The sequence below is a fragment of the Cyprinodon variegatus genome, unplaced genomic scaffold (assembly GCF_000732505.1).
Source record: "Cyprinodon variegatus isolate N-32 unplaced genomic scaffold, C_variegatus-1.0 Scaffold49, whole genome shotgun sequence".
In the NCBI taxonomy this organism is placed as follows: domain Eukaryota; kingdom Metazoa; phylum Chordata; class Actinopteri; order Cyprinodontiformes; family Cyprinodontidae; genus Cyprinodon; species Cyprinodon variegatus.
In genome coordinates this window covers 1,669,902-1,690,041 of record NW_015150502.1, presented here as the reverse complement: position 1 = coordinate 1,690,041, position 20,140 = coordinate 1,669,902, and the positions used below count along the sequence as shown (strand labels likewise).

General features: G+C 38.1%; 1 protein-coding gene across 2 annotated transcripts; it reads right to left on the bottom strand.

Moving 5' to 3' along the window:
* Positions 1–2,114: 2,114 nt before the first annotated feature.
* gpat4 (glycerol-3-phosphate acyltransferase 4) lies at positions 2,115–19,788 on the bottom strand. 2 transcript variants are annotated; one of them, XM_015370911.1, is made up of 13 exons: positions 19,639–19,788; positions 18,399–19,018; positions 14,757–14,826; positions 14,348–14,648; positions 13,602–13,676; positions 13,418–13,507; positions 8,947–9,040; positions 8,756–8,871; positions 8,536–8,591; positions 8,358–8,443; positions 8,109–8,237; positions 7,624–7,703; positions 2,115–3,450 (listed from the first exon to the last, which is right to left on the bottom strand). In XM_015370911.1, exons 2-13 carry the CDS (start codon positions 18,564–18,566, stop codon positions 3,342–3,344), a joined length of 1,374 nt encoding a protein of 457 aa, XP_015226397.1. In that variant the 5' UTR covers positions 18,567–19,018; positions 19,639–19,788; the 3' UTR covers positions 2,115–3,341. The 2 variants fall into 2 exon arrangements, with proteins under 2 accessions (XP_015226397.1, XP_015226398.1); XM_015370912.1 differs by lacking the exon at positions 19,639–19,788 and adding an exon at positions 19,462–19,631 and having other exon boundaries at positions 3,297–3,450.
* Between the last annotated feature and the right edge of the window lie 352 nt (positions 19,789–20,140).

Below are 20,140 nucleotides of genomic sequence, written 5' to 3'. Positions count from 1 at the left end.
TTTGTGTACCGGTTGTCTTCTGCCCTCTGTTATCAGGTATATCTGATTGTGTACAATAGGATTTTGAGCAAAGTTTTTACCATTAAATTATGCGAAAGGTGTCAGACGCAAAACATTTCAGAAGCCGTATTTATCAAATATGATAAATTTGGCATTACAGGGTTAAGGACAATTAATAGGAAATTGATTTTCCGATCACAGGAGGAAAGGGAGGGGAATGTTTGCACTAAAACACTGCATGTAACTCAATATCAAATTGTTAAAGAAAGTAAATTCTGAGTTTAAAAATAACTGAGCGATAATCATCAGAATTAATAAAACCATTTCAAAGTTATAGCTCTGTGTGTGATGATTCAAAGAAACAAAATAAAAGGCCTCAGCTTGAATCAGATTACTGGTATAGCTTTTAAATTATATTCTAAGTCATTGAAAATAAGCTTTATTTAAAAAGAGCCTTATATTACTGTCTAGGAATTATGCAGTGCATAATTTTATTGGCAAAACAAAACATGAACCAAGAAACACATCAGAAATGACTCAGAAATGCACACATGTGCACACACCTGATATTCTGATGGAGGCTGCTGAGAACGCCTTCTGCAAAACTCATTTTATGTATTTCCAGTTTGCTCCAGGGCATGCTAAATGTGATGCTCATTTCCATGAAGCTGCTATCATACATTGTTTTTGAATACATGTCAAAGAGAGTCACGTATTTATCTTGAAAGTAACAATCTTTAAAAAAAAAAAAGATAACTATGGTACTGATTATGAATGCATTTCTGTTTCTGTGGGAAGAATGCTTGCAGATGTTATGTAGACTGTTCTAGTGTTTTTACTTATCCCCATTTGTTATCTAGTTCTTCCTCTGTGGGGAAGTAAACAAAATAAAATAGTTTTTTCATGTTATGTATTCTGAAAAGACGTGTTTAAAAAAACTCCCCAGGTCACATCCAGTTAAATCAGCATGCGGTGACTTCTCCTTCTGTAACGAGTCTGTAATGCATGAAACAGAGAAACTAAGATATAGAACCAAGAAGAATGTGGAAAATCGCAGTAACTAAAATTGGCTCTACTTTGTAGAAAATAAACCAGATGGATTCAGTCACTGCATCACTGTTTAACTGCTCATTGGTTCTGAACTTTAAAGGGAGTTTTATATACAATGCTAACACAGGAACTCTATGTTATTTAATAACTTTATAATTAATGCCAAACCCAGAGCGGGAAGCAAATATGGTATTTAATCAAATAACTTTCAGACTGATATTGTTTTGTGCACAAACTAGCTGGGTGTTAGAATAACAAATCAAAAGGGTGCACTAAGCTCAAACCTTGGTCAAACAATTCTACAAACATATGGAGTAAATGTATTCCATTCAAAAACTCTTGACTAATCTAGTGAAACTCAACAAAATACGCTATAATTTGTATTTTCTGACATCAGGACCACATCTGATGCATTCCTCTTCCCTTCCCAAACGTTGCCTTAATTTAATATAGGTATTTTAACTTGAAACTATGTCAGAAATATCTCGATTTTACCTTTTGGTGAGGAAGAAATGAGACAATTCAAATTTTTAATGAGCTAATGAAAATATGTGAATTAAATGTTTATTTTTACTTAGGTCATGCTTAAGCACAAAATAAGAATAGAAGTGTAATTATGACTAGATTGAATAAATATGTGGATAATTGGCTAGATACAAGCTAATCTTTTGATGCTCTATTTATTTAAACCTGCTTTCCAGAGAATAAATATGTTTTCACATTTCATTGAAGTCTTATTAAGACTATTTATCTGAATAATTTTTTTTTTTTTTATTAAAAGATATTCAATCAGCCACTGCAGTTATTAATCTATTTAGGAGACATAATCTCTGCTTAAGGAATGAAACCATGTCATATAAGTCTCAGCTAAAGCAGTTAGCTGAACTATTTACTTTTCTGGGTGTCTGGTTTATGTTCTTGTCTCTCATCCAGACTGCTGGAGGTAGGCGCCTGCCCCCTGTGACCCTGACAGACCAGCAGAGGATGGATGAGTGTCCACAGTGTAGCGGTTTATTTCTGTAAACATGACTCATAGCCCTTGGAGGGTAACATGACCCAAACAAAACACCAGACTCATTGTTCAACATATATTTTAATGAAATGATTTGACAGCATCTAAAGGACTGTCCCTGATAACACCAAACTAAGATTGTTTCAGGGGGGAACCCGTACCCATGGTGTACCCATGGTGCTACCTCCTAGCCTGATGTAAAGCCCCAAACTACAGCTGCACTGCATTCCAGAGACCTTGAGGTTGCCAAGTAGGAAAAGACCATCTTCATTTAGAGGATAATAAAGACAAAAGCTTTAGCTTTAAGTAGATGAGGTAATAGAGAAACTGCACAAAACCAGGTCTGGTTGGGCGTGTATTTAGACAGAATTCAGCTTGTTACTTACGTTTGCATTTCTGTTATGGGTGTTTATCATATGCAGTTTCCTTGGTGCAATGAGCCTTTAAGGCACATCTCTAAAGCCAAATACTTTATTAAAGACTGTGAGTTTCTTTTACTCCAGTTTTGTTGCAGCGTCGGTTTAAAAAGGAGCATCTGCTTTAAAATCAATACTCCTGCATAACAGGAACTGTTTCCACTTCATATTGTGAGGTCTCTCACACTCCATGGAAAACACACGTTCAACAGGGAGCTTTTCTGCAATGTAGCTCTAAATGAAAATCAAGTCATGAAACAAGTTTGCAGAGCAAAATAAATATCTTCCATACAAGATGTGTTTCATCAGTCTGGGAAAAAAAAAAACAGAACATAAAAATATTTGAAATGTAACAAAGTTTGGCATTTTGCCCTACGGTGGAGGAACTAGCCAAGATTAAACAAAACAGCTCTGCCTCATGGTTTAAAACAAGCTAGATTTAGTCTACGTTATCTCTTTACTACAATCCAAGTGTTATTACTTCTGTAACCTCGGCTCATGATGATGCAAAAAGCTTTGGAAAAAGTGAGTTCAGACGACAAAACAAATACAGGAGTCAAATATAGGAGACCATTTGTTTTTGCCCGTACATAAAAATTGAAAGAGGAAGGCGTTCCCTTTTTTGCCAAACTTTCTTTTTCTAGCAAGGCCTTTATCAAGCTACTCCAACAGAGGGCAGAACAGCCCACAACAGTGATGCAACTTAACATGCTGAGGCTGTGACTGGAGAAGCCAAAGTTCTGTTGACATCGAGGAGAGAAGAATCCAGTCCAGCTGTTCCACAGTGACGGACCACTGCTGCTGCATGCTTGGTCGGGAAGCCCAGAGCTATCTCAGAGTTAGTCCGCCTCCATGAAGAGGCCTCAGGAGCGGCTGCGGTCCTCCTGGGTGCCTACAAGCATTTTGCTGTAAAGCTTTTGCTGCTCTTCTTTAAAGGTATCCTTCACCTTTTCTCGCTTTAAACCTCCATCCCTGCAAAATGATCAATGGGCAGTTAGAGTTAGCTACAGGATAGTTAGGTAGATCAGATCTGCTGTATTTTAATGACATAAGGTGAGAACTTCAACAAGTTTATGGTTTGTTGTCCAAAGCAAATATTCAAAACGGACTAGTTGATGAATGTACTCATGTTAAATTACTACACATGATTACATGAACGGCTGTGATTTGACAGTTTCATGATCATATAGAAATAGACTTCTGAAATGTTCAACTTTTGATTGTCCTTCACAGAAAAATAAACATACAGAACATATAAACCTACTTGGGATTTAAATTATCTGTAAGCAATAATCAACAATTTAACTAACAATTTAAATATTTAATTTTCTTTACATTGAATATAGATTAACTTTCTAAAAAGTGGGATCAAATGTAACTTATTACCACATTCTTTTTTTTATGTACCTATAGGAGATATAACTGTGGATTGATCAAAAGGTTTTTTATATTCTGTTATTGGTGTTATAGATTACAAATTCAAATTCTTGTGATTCATTTTAAAGATTGAAAACAAAAATGTATAATTAAGTTATACAAATTAGAGTCCTGCAACGGGTCGGTGAAAAATACATAAAATAATAAATACATAAAATACATAAATAAAAATAAATGGATATTTTTTTAGTGCGGACGGGTAGTTGATTTTTTTTTTTTATGCGTGTGTTGTTATGGACATCAGAAATGTTATATTAATCAGGCACTATGGGTCACCCTTGTTGTAGCTTAAAGCCCTGCCGGTGTAGGTACCAGATTGACTCGGGCTGCCAGATTGACTCGGGGGCCTGCGCCTTTTGATGACGTCACAATACATAATTGTTTTAACGTTTGCACAATTGCGCAAAACATTTTGATTGGTCTGGACAGCTTACTAAAGTAATTATAGCGGGGTGTAGGTTTTATTCGAAAGCGGGATTGCGGTTTCTAAACGGACAATTTTACGAAGAAATTCTCCATTGTCCCTGCGCCTTCCGATGACGTCACCGAATTCGCCATGGGCCTTGCGCCTCCCGATGACGTGACATTATGGGAGAATGAAGCTAAAGGGATACAAAAAATAAACTTGTAATATTACAAAACCAAAAATACTACGAATACAAAGTATAATCAGAGATTAAAGTCCCTCTGATACTGTTTAAGTGACTGAGAAACTGCAGATTTGCCACATTTAAGATGGCGGACGCTCTGACGCATCTCAAAAGGCGCAGGCCCCCGAGTCAATCTGGCAGCCCGAGTCAATCTGGTACCTACACCGGCAGTAGGGTTGTCACGATACTAAACTTTTCAACTCGATACCGATACTAAGGAAAATATTCGATACTCGATACCATTTTCGATACCACAAGGATAAAATTTCAACAGAAATATTTTGATTAATAATTAAAATACAATAAATACAATAAACAATAAGAACAACATTTTGAGGTAGTTTTCTGTGCACAGTATTTAGCAAGCTTGATAAAAAACTTACAAAATTAAAATTAAGTTTTCCTTCCTTGGCTATGCTTTGCACACATAACAATGACACTAGCCAAACCGGTTAAGAAACAAAAATTATTCTGAGCAGCTGCAACTGTTACAAAAAAAGTCTGAAACTGAAAAGTGCACAGAATTATTCAATCACAGTGTTCAGAAAGTGCATTTTCCTCTATTCTGCACTTTAGATGAATGACTGTTTAGGTGCCACTGGTGGTGGCACTGTATCGATACTTTTAAAAACGAGTATTGTATCCGGATACAACATTTCAGTTTCGATACTTTTTTGAGTATCGATACTTTTGACAACCCTAACCGGCAGTGTGGGCTTCCCTCAAAAAAGGCCACAGTCAGTGCATACACGTCTGCTGCAGTGTTAATGGTGCTGTTCTGCAGCGCAGCGTACTATAGCCTATTACTTGATGTGTTACCGGGTCGGGTTGCGGGTTAAACATCAACGGGTCGGGTCAGGTTCAGATTTGAATTGAAGATATCCGCGGGTGATGGGTCGGGTTCGGTAGTCATCCTAACGGGTTCAGGCGGGTGCGGGTTGGTAAAACTCGACCCGTGCAGGACTCTAATACAAATGCAATTAAGAGAAACACTGTCCAACTGTTCAGTTTGTTGGGCTTTTCCAAAGGGTTGGGCGGAAAATCACTCATTTCATTTTAAATGAGAAAATTTTCCTCCAACTATTTATTTTCAAAGTAAAAAACACTTCAGCTATTAATTATGACCAGATTTTTATGTCTAATTAACAATCACTCGTCACTCTAATTAAAACCTAGTGTCATTGAAACTACAGCTTACAAGCAAGGACTGCTAGCTAGCAGAGTGATAAAGATTCAGTCCATCACAGGGCAGCAGAAACATTATTAAAATAGTGTGTATGAAAGTACCAATAGAAACTATTGCAGATAACGATACATAATCTTAATAACCCTAAAGGAAAAACTATACTTTTAGTTAAAATTTGGAAAAAAAAAAAAGTTTTACATTTACTCAGTGTTGTTTTTGACAGCCATCTCAGATTTAGTCTTAGTCTTTAAACTATTATTAGTCTTAGTTACATTCTAGTCATTATGGTATGTGATCTAGTTTTAGTCAGTTTTATGTTGCAAAAAAAAAAGGGAACCTTTATAATTTCGAATAACAACCAGATTCTTTACCAGACTGACAGTTCTTGCCTGGATACTACAATAGCTGGGTATAGAATGCTGCCGTGCAGTTCATCATTGCTGTTGGGCAGAAAAACTTTGATTTATAGAATTCAAATAAAAATTTTTTAATGAATTAATGCCGCCCTGTGGTGAGCTGGCGACCTGTCCAGGCTGTTTCCAGAGTGTAGACAGCTGGCAACAGCACCCCTTGCGACCCCGCTTGGGATAAGAGTAATGGAAAATGGATGGATGGATGGATAGACGGATGACCTACTTTTTAAAGAAGTCTCACAAAAGCTGTGAAATAGCAGATCTAGTTCAACACATCATATTGGTTAGTTTTACAGACAGACAAGCTAACAAAATGTACAATAAAGGAATGGTTTCAGACATACAATGTTTCCATCCCAAAGCAAACACTTCGTGATCTACTATGAATTATGAATTACACACAGATCGATAAAATGTTCATTGCTCCAAAAAAGCAAAGAACTAAAACATTCTTCTTTCTACTTTGGCCATTTTGGCTTTATTTCTGAGAATTTAACCCTTTGTTACGACTGCCAAAGTTCAAAGTAGATTTAAATTCACAGGGGTCTGATATATAAAAAATAAATACAGAAAGAACCTTTATAATTGCTGCCAGGACCCATCTGTGGTCCTGCAGAATCTGTAGCGCTGCACGCCATGTGGGCGGCCGGATCAATCAAGACACACCAATATGGTTGATTCTCCTTTGCAGAGTACAGCATAATGATGCAGTTTAAACGTCTGACCGACCACCCGCCAATTTTTATTTAGTCTCGTCGACGAAAACTCAAAGCAATGACTATTCATGTTTTAGTCATCAAAGATCCATGTTTAGCTCACCAGTTTTCCTTATTGTCATGAAAAAAAAAAAAAAAGAGCGTCAATAAAATTATTTTGTCGTGAAAACAACAATGCATTTACTTTAGTTTTTATAATGATCTGTTTAGAATCACAGCCCCATGCCTCCTTCAATGGACGCTCTTAATGCCGTCCAAATTCGTTATTAAGGCTTTTAAACTGGGCTGCAAAGTGGAAAACAGTGGGTAGCACTGCTGCCTTGCAGCAAGAAGGTTCTGGGTTCGATTCCCAGCTCGGCGTCTTGTTCTCCCTGTGCATGCATGGGTTCTTTCTGGGTACTCTAGCTTTCTCCCACAGTCCAAAGACTTGACTGTTAGATTAATTGGCTTCTCTAAATTCTCTATAGGTGCGAGTATGAATGGTTGTTTGTCTTTGTGGTCCTGTGATAGACAGGCGACCTGACGAGGGTGTATCCCACCTCTCGGCCGTAGACAGCTGGAGATAGACACCAGCACCCCTCGCGAACCCCAATAGGGATTAGCATGTAGGAAATGGATGGATGACTTTTAAACTGGACTTGCAGAGGGTACAACAGACTTCAAGGTGAAATGGTCAAAATAATTTGTCCTGATCATTATTTATTTATTGGCTTCCCTAGATGTGTGTGAAAGTTGCATCTTACCACAGAAGGTCGACGAGTCCCCCCTTCCTGGCTATGGCTGCTTTTACACGATTGGCAAACTGCACGGCATCCTCTCCCCCCTGTGGAGGGTTTTATAAATACATGTATAAATGTAAGGAATATAAACATGTATAAATATTGCAATGCTAAACTTGAGGCCATGTTTCTCTGTTCAAATACAGAGCTAACTCACTGCAGCTTGTCAGTAAGGACCATCCAGAAAAAAAAAACAAGGATTTACTATCTGATGTACACAAACACTAGGTTTATAAGCAGGTAACAAGACTACATGACATGACACCTGAATCTGGGGCCTTTTGCCACATTGGTCATTGTTTTAGGATTAAAGTACCAAGTTTTTTAAAGAATCAAGCTTATCTACTAAAACAAAACCCCTAACATGGATGGATTTATTATGTTATGCTTAATGGAATGATGAGTATTAATTTTTTTCAAAAACAAAAATGAAATGTAATTAGCCTAACCTCTCTTGACATCGGAGGAAGGTACCACACGCTGCAGACGATGGCCCAGCTACTCATCATACGTAGAAGATAGTTGACCATCCCAAACTTACTGCTATTCCAGAAGGCATCTCCAAACCGGGGATCGTACTGCGAGGAACATGTCAGAAATAATCAACACTTGCTCTTTTTTTTTTTTATTTACAAAACAGAAAAAAAAAACTATTGTTCATGTGCATCAAAGACAAAAACAGAAAAAAGAGACCGCACCTTAATGGCCACAGGATAGACAGTTGCACCAATATCAAAACTGCCCTTCTTGAACATCATGACAGATGTGTTGTTTATGCAGGTGCCTGATAAATTAAAACGAAGACAAAATGAGATTTAAAAAGAAACCTGCAGGACTTTACGTATACTTCATAATTCACTCACTGAAAAGACTCACCTTCTGGGAAAATGAGAATGGGCAGCTTAGATTTATCTTGAACATGGTCACTCAACCTGCAATACAAGCAGTATAAAAAGCTCATTGCTTACAGCGTTCAAAAGAAAGAAGATTTTTATGTTATCATCTAGAGCCAATAAATCAGAGTTGATTAGATAAATGTGATTTAACATCTCCAGTTGATAATTAAACAATAGACGCTCACTGGCTGTAATACTACCGTTTGGCCACTAGGTGTCTGTCTTTCACTTCTGATCGCTCAAACCAAATGTGTGGGCAGGCTTTAACCATAGACCGCTGTATGACCCCCATCAATCCACCGTGAATTTGTCCAACCTGACAACAAAAATGGTATCAGCTGGTAGTAGGTGGTATTTTTCAAGACTTCCTCTAAGTAGATCAAATAATTACCATAGCATAGCAGCCGTCGCTGGCCAGGATGATAACATCAATGGGTGAAGTGTGGTTGGCGACACATATGCCTCCATTTTTCGGTTTATTCTCACTGAAAAAAAACAAACAAAACAAAACATTTTTAACACATACAGAATGCTTTTGGCCTTATCCTCAAGAGACAAAGCAGCCCATGATGTCCAAGCAGGACTTGAACATACCGAGGAAGCAGTTTAAAGCTAAAGTTACCATCTCAAATAGAGACAGAGCGACACTTTCTATGTCAGCAGATTATTTTTAGCATCCCACTGTGAAGGACCGCATTCAAACGGGCTGCAACTGAAGGCGACTATTCTGAAAAGTCCCCACGACCAGGAGAAACGCTCAGTCGGTCACAGTAGTTTAATTTAATTACAATTGGGATGTTAAAATTTTGCAGTTGGGATGTAGTGTAATCTCGATAACCTTCAGTCAAACCTGCAACGCCCTCACCAGTTGCTCTAAGCTACAGATCAGTGAGTAAACAAAGCATCAGCTTCCTCCTCCACATCCTGTTACATGTGCCACTATGTAGACAAACTTCCCTTAATGATCACACCCACAGTTAAAACACAACGTACCCCGCACTTTAATTTAAACCAATTCAAACCAAGGGCTAGTAACACTTCTATCTAAATGTACCTTTTATTGGTTTAGAAAACACTGCAGCGTTTTTGGTGTATTTTCAGGACCTTAAAATGGCTCCTGCTAGGATCCCAGCAGTCAGAGACAGGCTTCAGGGTTTCCTGCATTCCTTCCTATACTCAGGGGATCACATTTCTCTGAGCATAGCTCAGGAATTATGCAACAGCAGAGGTCTGCTGTGGCTCCCAACTGGGGGAGAGAAACGGTTACTCTTGTGGATTTAAAGCAACCAAAGACACTTTCACATCCTTGTTTTTGTTTAACCTAAGATTATTTATATGCAACAGCTTCAATAGATATTATTTTTTTCATGTAAAACCCAAAAACCTAAAAAAATAAAAAAATAAAATAAAAAATGTTCTACTGCATAACCTAAAGATGACCGAGCTTCAGGTGATTAACTAGAGAGCAGAGTTCATGGTTCCATTATTACAGCAGGTCCTCTGGGTGCCGAAGCAGTCCCACATCAACACACGACCAACACTATGTTTAACTGCTGGTATTAGATTCTTTTTCTGAAATGTTTCATTAGTTTTAAAGCTCATCAACCTCGCAGTAAATTTCACATTCAGCTTCCATTGCGTCGGCTTTTTTTGGGTCTGGCAAGGAAAATAAAACACATTGCACAAACACAAACCTGCTTTTTCTCTTGTATCTAAATCCACACTGACTAACATTGAAATGTATTTCACAACTAGCAACTTTTAAGTTTTGAACAGCAGCTGAGGGAGAATAACCATATAAAGGAACTTATACTTTTTCCCAGCACTGTAGACAAACCTGGCATGAAATTATACTAAATCTGTTACATCTCTGGACAGAGGCGAAGTAGAGCTGCTAAGATTCTACAGCTGCTTAGATGAGTGCTGCTTTTCCTTTTTTATATATGGTTTTAGCTGTTATTTAGATTTCAGCCAAAGAAAATATTTTCTGACTGACTGGAAGTGATGCTATGCTGTAGAAGAAACAATGTCTGAAGCAGACAGGAACACTGGAGCAAAAACAGAAGCTGCATTGGAAATACACGTACAGCTTCTTATCAATTAAATGTCTCATTTACTAAGCCTTGACATTATCTCTAATACTTCAACATTTTCAAACAGAGTACCTCAGATAAGAAAACTGTTGCAAAACAATGACTCACTGACCAAAGTGATGAGAAACTTTAAAAGCAGAAGCTTTAAACTAGCATCAATGTTCAACATTTTTCCTGTGTGAAAAAATTAAACTATTCTAATCAACTGCTTGAATTGTTTTCCTCAGCTTTACATCACAGTCAAAATTCTACGATTTTAAAACCAGACCTCTGCTTTCAGGTGAATTTACATAGATAGAGACAGCAGGTCCCCCAATCTGAGACACATTTTAGGATCCAAGTGGAGCTCCTATTCTTCTCCTCCTTGGTCTAAAACATTTTACAGTAATTTACTAAATTATATATTGAAAGGTCCCCCCACTGCCTTTTTTTTTTTTTAAAAAGGAGCAACAACTATTTAGGCAGAAGCAACCAGAAACAAGTCAAGAAGAAGTAAATAGGTTCTAGGTAATAAAATACAGTGAAGCTCAATAAAAACATATCCTCTGTACATGTATAAATATATGACTGCTTCATTTAGTCAATACATGTCCTTCTAAATAAACGTTAAAATACACGTTTTCTGTTATATAAAAAACTATTTCAATCTATTTTTATATAGAATGGGAAATTCTGCACAATTTAACTGAGAAGGAAATCTGCTAGGAAAACAAAATGTAGAAAGATGCCCTCCTTCAATGTACAGTACACCTTGATGATACATTTAAATTAATGTTTAGCATCATCTTCTAGGTTTAGCCCTGCAACTTAAAAGCCAATTCATGTACACACGTCGTGTGTGAGTGAATGACTCATAAGTACATTTACTACAAATTCATTTGTTTTAAATTATCCTTTTTGATTTGTGTTTTTTTTTCTCAAGTCGGCAATACTCAAGCCATAAGGTTTTTGTCAGCAGAAGGCATTAAAAAAAAACTACAGAGGCATTAATACACAACAAAACAATACAGACCATCATCACTAGCTGTGTTTCCATCCAACTGTGTGAATTTTAATATGAATATAAATTTGCTGAATAGAAAATCTGCAATTTGTGTACATAAAATAAAAATGTTAGATTAAAAAATGTTTACATTTCGATTAGGTGGTTTTTCTGTTATTTTCCGCAAAACTGGAAAGGAAACACTTTTTGGCGTTACGTGAACTGTAACTGGACCGTACTGCTTTGGAAAAAGATGCAAAGGAAGACCGTAAATGGAGGATGATGAGGGCATATTTGGATTATTTTTTTACATTTAGTGCATGGTGATAAGCGATGAGCACTACAGCCGTGGTTAAAATATGGATACGTGTCATGAGTTTACATCCACTGCTGCCATGTTGTTTGTGTAGTTATCAGGTGAACAAACATATTCATGGGCAATTTTTGATGCATTACTTATTTAATGGAAAAATATGGCAATTGCAAAAGTTTGCATTTACTAAATAAGCAGAATATAAACAGTTTTGCACATATTTGTAATAGAAACACAACTACTACTGACTAGGGGTGTAAATAATAATCGTTTTGTATCGATGCATTGATCCAACAGCCGACGATCCGATGGATCGATACGTCCACAAGAGAATCGATTCATGTTTTTTTTCCCCCTCCGGTCTATTTTTATCCATTTGCTCCTGGGCGTAATTCTCCCTCCCGTGCTGCGGTGGCGCTAAACCTATTTTGCCCTCCTACCTCGCTTCCTGGTTATACTCCTGCAGCTGTGTTTTGCAGTGAGCTTGACAAACATTTTTTTTATTTATGCTCAATATGGAAGCGTGGTCTGTGCTATAAGCTGTGGGTCTAGATAAAGCCAAGGCAATGAGGAAGTGGGGGCGAGTTTGTCCGTCAACGGAGGGACATGAGGGTCAAAAAGAGCGGAGATCCAGGTGGAAAAAGGGTCCCAGCGTTCTCGCGCACCTCGCTCTTCTAGCTGGTCCAACTTCAAGAGTTGTTTTCCGCAATTTCGGTCATAAAAAACAAAACAAGCCGGCCTCCTGTCTGCTGCACTGTCTGTGGTCAGCTACAATTTGGGAGAGGAGCAGCGGAGCGTCTGTGGAGGGGGCGGGGACGTCAACACTCTGGAGCCGAGGTATTGCATTGCACTCATTGCACTGATATGCAGTATTCTTTTATGCAAGGCCTTTTAGAATCTATTGCACAGGGGTATTATTATTTTTCAGAGAATGAGGTTTTAATAGGAATAGGTGGAGTGCAACTTCTCTACTTCTGTTATTTGCTGTTGTTTCTAAAAAAAAAAAAAAAAGGCATAACGTTATTGCAGCTTTCATTGATTTATTTCAAATTTGAAACATTGTCTAGCCTGTAAGGTGTAAAAAAAAAAAAACAAGCAGAACCAATTAATCGAATCGAATCGTATGGTGGTTTATTCCTGAGTATCGAAAATAATCGAATTGTTGGGTCAGGAAATCGATACTGAATCGAATCGCCATGATAAGTGTGATTTACACCCCTACTACTGACTGGAGGTTATATGGGACCCCATTTATGTATCACCAAAGAACACAATATCTACAATGAAGTAAGGCACTGGCAGCTACGGAGGAAAATATAATAGAGTCATCACAGCAGCTGTTGACACAGAATCCTAAAAAGGAACAACTTTGCTCCCTTATTGTACAGGATGTATGGTCAATAACTTCACATTTTACCAAGGAGTCAATTTTTCGAGCATCACTTAATGTGGAAAACCCAAAGAGGTCCTTTACCTGTCATGGTAGGTTATGATGGCAGTCAGCGCTCTGACGCATATTCTGTAGCACATCAGATGAACTTTCTCACTGAGGAGGTTTTTCATCCTGTAAAAAAAACAAAAAAACAGAATGAAACCAGACTGGGCTCAGTGTTCATAAATTTATCATAATCAAACAAAAGTGACTGGATCCACCTCACCTTCCGTTTGGCAGGAGCCCAATTAGAGAGGTAAGGAACACCAGCAGGCCGACACCAGTGAAGGCCAAGGTTACCCTGTTATAGAGACGGACACATCAAACCCAAAATAAATCCCAGCTTATATATTTCAAACATTCATTTAGTACATCTATTGATCCCTTCTTGCAAAAAAGGGCTTTAAATGAGTTAATCACAGAGCCTCCAGGAAGGCAGGAATGCTTGCAGTAGCAAACAGGTTGACTTAATCTGGATGAACCAATCAACCAGGGTTGCAGAAGGTGCTGATTCAAATTACAGGGGATTACTAGCTATAAAGGTGCAGGTTTCCTACCACTAACAAGGAAGGCCTGAAAGAGAGGATCTATTCTAGTCAGGGCAGAGGAATGGAGTGGCATCCATCTGTGCAGCCGTGGCCTGTTTTTGCTCCCAGCTGACAACTGGAAACGAGCCATCCAGGCTGAGTCCTGAGTCATCGGGAATCTTAAGCCTAATATCTTTTCATTACGCTGAGTTAGTAAGCATTTAGAGCCACTTTACTGGCCCCCAGGCACTGTCTGCTTACATCCTATGTGAACATATGAAGTTCTCTGATACGGTTATTTTAGAAATGTAAAAAAAAAAAAAAAAGCATTCCAATATGTTTGGACATATTTGAGCAGACATTAGTGCCCAATCAGATAAAAGAAAACCACCTTAACTGTGAGGCTGCCACAGACAAGCATTGATATTTTAAAGGTAGCCTGTACCTGAGAGGCAGCAGGATACCGTAGCGGATCAGGAGGCCCAGCCCCCAGAGGACGGTCAACCTCAGGCTGATATAATGAAAGTTGTAGTTGCTGCGTGTCAGAAGATTCCAGGATTCCAGCTCTTCAGCCGAAAACCGCTTGGTCACTTCATCGTCCATGATGCTCTCCACCCCTCGCCGAGCAAAGTAGAAGATGTCTGACATCTCAAACTCGGAGGCAGAGTCCAGATCTTTGTTGCTGCCGCTCCGCCGGATCTCCTTTATTTCCTCCTCCAAGGAGGTCGGCTCCTTTGCGATTATCGCTACGGCGAGACAAATAGACACATTAGCATTTACCTTTGTAACAAACAGAGCAACTAAAAACAAACATTTCCAAAGCAAACCACATTAAAAAGACAACCGGATCCTACCATTTGAGTAAGGTTTGTACAGGTGGTGATTTTTCTCTTTGGCTCCCCTCTCTATCCTTAGTGTTGCCCACTAGAAAAGCAGAGAGCAGGTTACACTGAAGTGAAAGAGAATTTCACAGACAAGAGGATTAAATAGTTTAAAAAAAAATGTTGCATTTAAATGGAAAGACACTGAAGGCACAAAGAATCTAAGAAGAACACAGAAAGAAGCCTGAAATAATCGCTGCTGGGGTTCATTTAAAGATATAGAGGACAAGGATTTATTTCCGGGTGGATCATCTAAATAAGTGGACCTCCTAATTGTCAGTCATTCTGTTGATATGTTGCAACCTTTTCTGCGCATGCACACTTTCAGGCATATATCTGTAGTGAGCTATGTTTTCAGACAGCCATTGTAGCTCATCTTTCTCACCGCAGTGCTTTGAAAATGGCCGAGGGTCGTAAAAGAAAAAGTGCCCACGAAGTGTATGATAACAAGAGAAAAGCCTCAAAAGAGGCATATATATGCCAGAATGCTTTGCGTGGAGACGTCCATGCCTGGAGCATTATAGAATTTGCTGTCACAGCGGCCCAGTGTCGCCATAGGTTGCCGCTTCCCGACAGTGGCGACTAATAAAGATGGCGCAGGCACTGCGTGGTGAAGGAGGAGTTATGTGACCAACCCGAGCAAAAAGAAGTGATCATCTGTCTGAACGGTCAGTTAACTGTGTTCACTATGAAGTCCACTATATTGTCCCCACTGCATGTGGACACAGTAAGCTTGATGAGCTATGAGAAAAGCACATTTTAAACAGAGCATGCAGGAGGAGAAATGTGCTCATGCATGCTCTTGTTTGCGCATTTTTTTTTTTTTAAGTGGGGAGGGCAGGTCTTTTAAAAAATCCTCCACAATACTGCAGTTTTGTATGCACTTTATCTTACTTTTCACTGAAACATACAAGAGCTATATAAAAAAGTAGGGTTAACTGGAGGACAGACAGATCATATTTTATTGTTTGCTTGTTTTTTGTTTTTATTATTACCTTATTCACTTAACACAGGCTAAACTCTGATGAGATTAAAAATATTTTTCAAACTCAGACCTGACCAAGGAGGCAACAGGGAGGTACAAACTGAAATATTTTAGGGCTGAAACAATCGGATTAATCGAGGTTAAACAATTGTTGAAATAACCTTCAGCTAATTTAGTAAACGAATCGTTAACTGGTGTATAGAGACTCTAAAACATGCCTTTAGCTGACCGAGCAAGCTACTTAGAGGAGTAATTATAAGAAAAGGGTAAAAAAAAAAAAAAAAAATTATATTATGTATATATATATATATATAAAAAATATAAAAATAAACTTTTGCAGTAAGGATAAAACTTTGTCAATGTGCTTCATTTAGAATTTAAATTCTGTAAAACTATCTTTCAGCAGCCTTTTTCTATCCTATTATTAATAAACTTATTGATAATTAATCAACAGATTAATCAACTAGCAAAATTATCATTAAGTAATAGCCCTAAAATGTATCTCAAACTATATGTTCTAAGTTAAAGAATTATTAAGGAAGCTGATTTAATACAGGCATGTTAAACAGAAACTCTTTGGCTAAACACTAAGCATTAGAATTAGCATGCAAATAAAAATACACTTTTTCTATGTTGAATGACTAGAATTTATGTCAAAATGAAAAGACTGATACAGACTGTGGTTTTTAACGTTAAACAGACTTCCAAGTAAGCACTGCATGTCATTTCAATAGAAGTGTGCAAATGAATTAAATTCAAACTAATGCAGAATTTGTTCGATTTGAATCAAAGTTTCTGTGCAATGAAGACTTTAGGCGAGATGCTAAACGTTCCAGAAAATGGTTTGCAGCTAAAAAAATCTAATTTCCCATCATGCTATGAGTGGTAAAGTGGAGAAATGAACGCTATTCTCAGAAGTTTAATCAACAAGACAAGAGCAAATGCATAAAAACAAGAACGTACAATTTTCTGACAGGTTTTAATTTTTGCTAAAAGATTAACATTAAAATGAAGTAAAATAAAGTTGCAATTTGTCTATTGTGTCGCATTCTATTGGATTTATTACATGCAGCTGGTAGAAGCTAATCTAGTGTTTATCATTAAATTTATTCTGATGATAAACACTAGAATGATTTATTCATTACTTTGGAACCAATGATCCAGCGAACAGGGACACATTAAATTAAACAGCCTGTACTGTAACATTATTAAAATCGCAAAATGCTAAAGAAAACTTGATCAAATCTTAGGGTAAACCCTAATCTGAAGATAGAAAAATAATCATAAATCTCTTGTTTTAACTAGTGCATATATAAAACATAATCACAGATTGAACTGAAATATCAAATCCCACCTCAGTGAGATCATACACATGCTTAGACAAAAATAAATGCATATAAAAATTGGAACATGGTGTTCATCAGGCTAAAAGGCAAACAGGGAGAGATCAGGAAGTATGGCTGGGGACACGCTCCATGAGTTTTATTTAATCAACAATCTAACAGGACACTAAGGCAGCACATGATATTTTCAAAGTGTCTGCAAGATTAAAAAACCCAACTCTGGGTGGAGGCTGCTTATGTCCAAATACTCCACAGCTGGACTGGAAACAGGAAATTTGAAGGAAGTTTGGGGGCTTTGCATCTCTCTTGTGTCTTTTTTGTCTAAGCAAATTAAAAGAAAAGAAAATCCTTAAATTCTAAGGTATATGTAATGTGCAGGACCTTTCAGGCAATAAAGCATATCTGTCACCTTCTGTCAGCTCTACCTTTCTAGTGTGTTGAAACAAGCCTCGTTACTGAGTCATCCTCTGAAAATGCAGCCAAGGTACACAGGAGGGAGTCACAGTGTGAGCCAAAACAGGATACTCTTTCTAGTAAGAGTGGAAACTCCTTGATGAGTCCACCTGAGCGTGTGGCAGCATGGTGAAGACAAAAACACTGAGGTATTTAAACCCCTCTAGAAAAACAAGGTTTAAAGGCAAGCATACGCTGGATTTGATTCCTTGGAAAATATTTCCCAAAAACCTAAAATAGAATTAAATATAAATGCTTACATGAGATAGAGGATCTGCGTGATTAGAGCTTTACCTTCATGTTTTTTCCTATCATGTTTTAATAGGTTGTGCTGACAACCCTTTTTTGTGTAGGAGCTGTAACTGAGGGAATATTACTTATTAGCATTAGCCAGGTGTTTACATGGAAGTCTGAGGAAGTATGAAAGGTGTTAAAGCTTATAGAAAAGAAAGTACTTTCTATGGGATTTTTTGATAAACAACCGGAAGCTGAAAAGTAAGATGATGTTTGGTTTTATTGTTTAGAAAGCTTGCATTCACTAAGCATTATGGACTGGGGCCATTTAGAAAGTTGAGAAAGTGAGAAAAACTGTTCTAAAATCAATTCTATACTTTTTTTTCTTTCAAGATACTTGCAAACAGTGACCTGTAATCTGTTTTTTTAAAGACTGCCCCACTCTATAAATATTAAAAGAAAGATCAGAATGGACTATAATTGATGAGCTTGATTTTCTTATCTGTGAATTCTTAATTTTTACATAAATCTTTGTTCAGAACAAAAGCTTAATATTTAAAGAGGGGAAAAAATTAAGATCTAAAGCCAGCAAGCTCTTACCTCAAAGATCTTCAACAATGTCTTCATATAAAGACGCCTGATGCCAAAAGACACCCCAAATATTGCTGGAACAATAATGAACACCAGGAGTAGGGTGAACCACACCGTGAAGGAGATCCCCAGCAGGATGCACAGTAAATTATCAAAAGGGTTGAAGAAGAGCTCCATCCTGAAGTTAATGCGGCTATTATTCCTTGAAATATTCTTAAGTTAGGGATTCAAATTCCTGTAAGTCCAGAGTTTGGACCCAAGTGGCCCCGGAGGGGTTTGTCACGAAAAATCCTCCATGGAGATCATTAGAGGACAGGGCTTCTCCAGGAACTTACTGAAAACTCAGTACAAAAACAAGCAGCCATCCTCATCCTGCCTCTTAGGGCATCATCCTTAGATTTAATTGGTGTATTGGAAACTGGGATGTTTTCAATGTCCAATAAAATGAAGGGGGGAAAAAACAACAATAAAAAAGTCCAGGCCTTGCTACAGCTGTCCTTTTGGTTTTTCGGAGTGAATGAACTCCCGCTGATGACAGAAAAAGTAAACAATTTAACAAAAACAAGAGGACTCTGCAGGTGGTTCCTTTAGCCGGTGAATATCAGAGGAGTCAGCAGCTGGATATCAACCTGTAGAGATGCACAAACAAACCATCAGGACCATCTGGGCAACATTGTTATGACCGTTTCCGCCTGGATGCTGATGGATAATTCAATAATACAAAACAGACAGCCTGTCTATATGAGGACATCTGAAATACTGCTGCTCCATCCTAAGGCTAGCTTCTTTAAGCTAACAGGACGGCGTTTGGATGTAATGTTTACAACCACCTATTCCTTTTTCTGTGATGGGCCAGATAATATTAACGAGTTATTTAGTTACTGGCTGGAGTGTAGAGATAGTGTTAGCGGTAAGGAGGCCTTCCATCAAGATTAATTCATGATAAAGCGCGATGGCTAACTGGACTGTCAGCTCAAATACGCTGTTAAACAAGCCACTCTCTTTACATTATTATTTTGTGGATTTCAACGTATAATAACAATAAAAGTAGGGGGGGGAAAACACAACTTACGCCACTAATAAATCTGTCCCGAAGCTGAAGTTAGCATTTAGCCAGAGCTCTTAACAGTTAGCCTGCTCTCATCCCTCAGCTGTGTGAGAGCACCGACATGCTGAGCCAACCGTTCACGGGATTTAACACAACTCAAGTATTAATAACTCGACTGGGAAATACTCGTATCCGACCAACCTTGGGTCACCGTACATCCAGTGGCGACACTTCACGGTTTCCCTCGTCCATCCCTCTGCCTTTGTCTCGCGCGCTGACCGAGGATAAACTCCACCCGCCGGACAGCACGAGCGAACAGCGGGCGACCAAATCGAAAAAAGCGGCTCCTATCTCCGTGACCCGCAGTGACACCTGGTGGTCACAGTGAGCTATTGCAGCTGTTATGACGCGTTCTTCTTCTTTGTTAAATTGGCGGATTGCAAACAACTTATAGGTGCATACCGCCACCCACTGTACACGAGTGTGTATAGTTCCACCTACTATATTCTATTTTTTATTTTTGTGTTATGTAAAAATAAAAACGCTTTATCAATAACATTTTCCTCCCTATCTCAATCTGTCTGTAAAATTCCTTTAATACTCCTTTCTCTCCCTTTTTCCATAATTACTTTCCTCATCCTCTCTCTTTCAGTTCCATATTTAATGCAATCCATCAAAACAAGATCCACATTTTCTTTTCTTT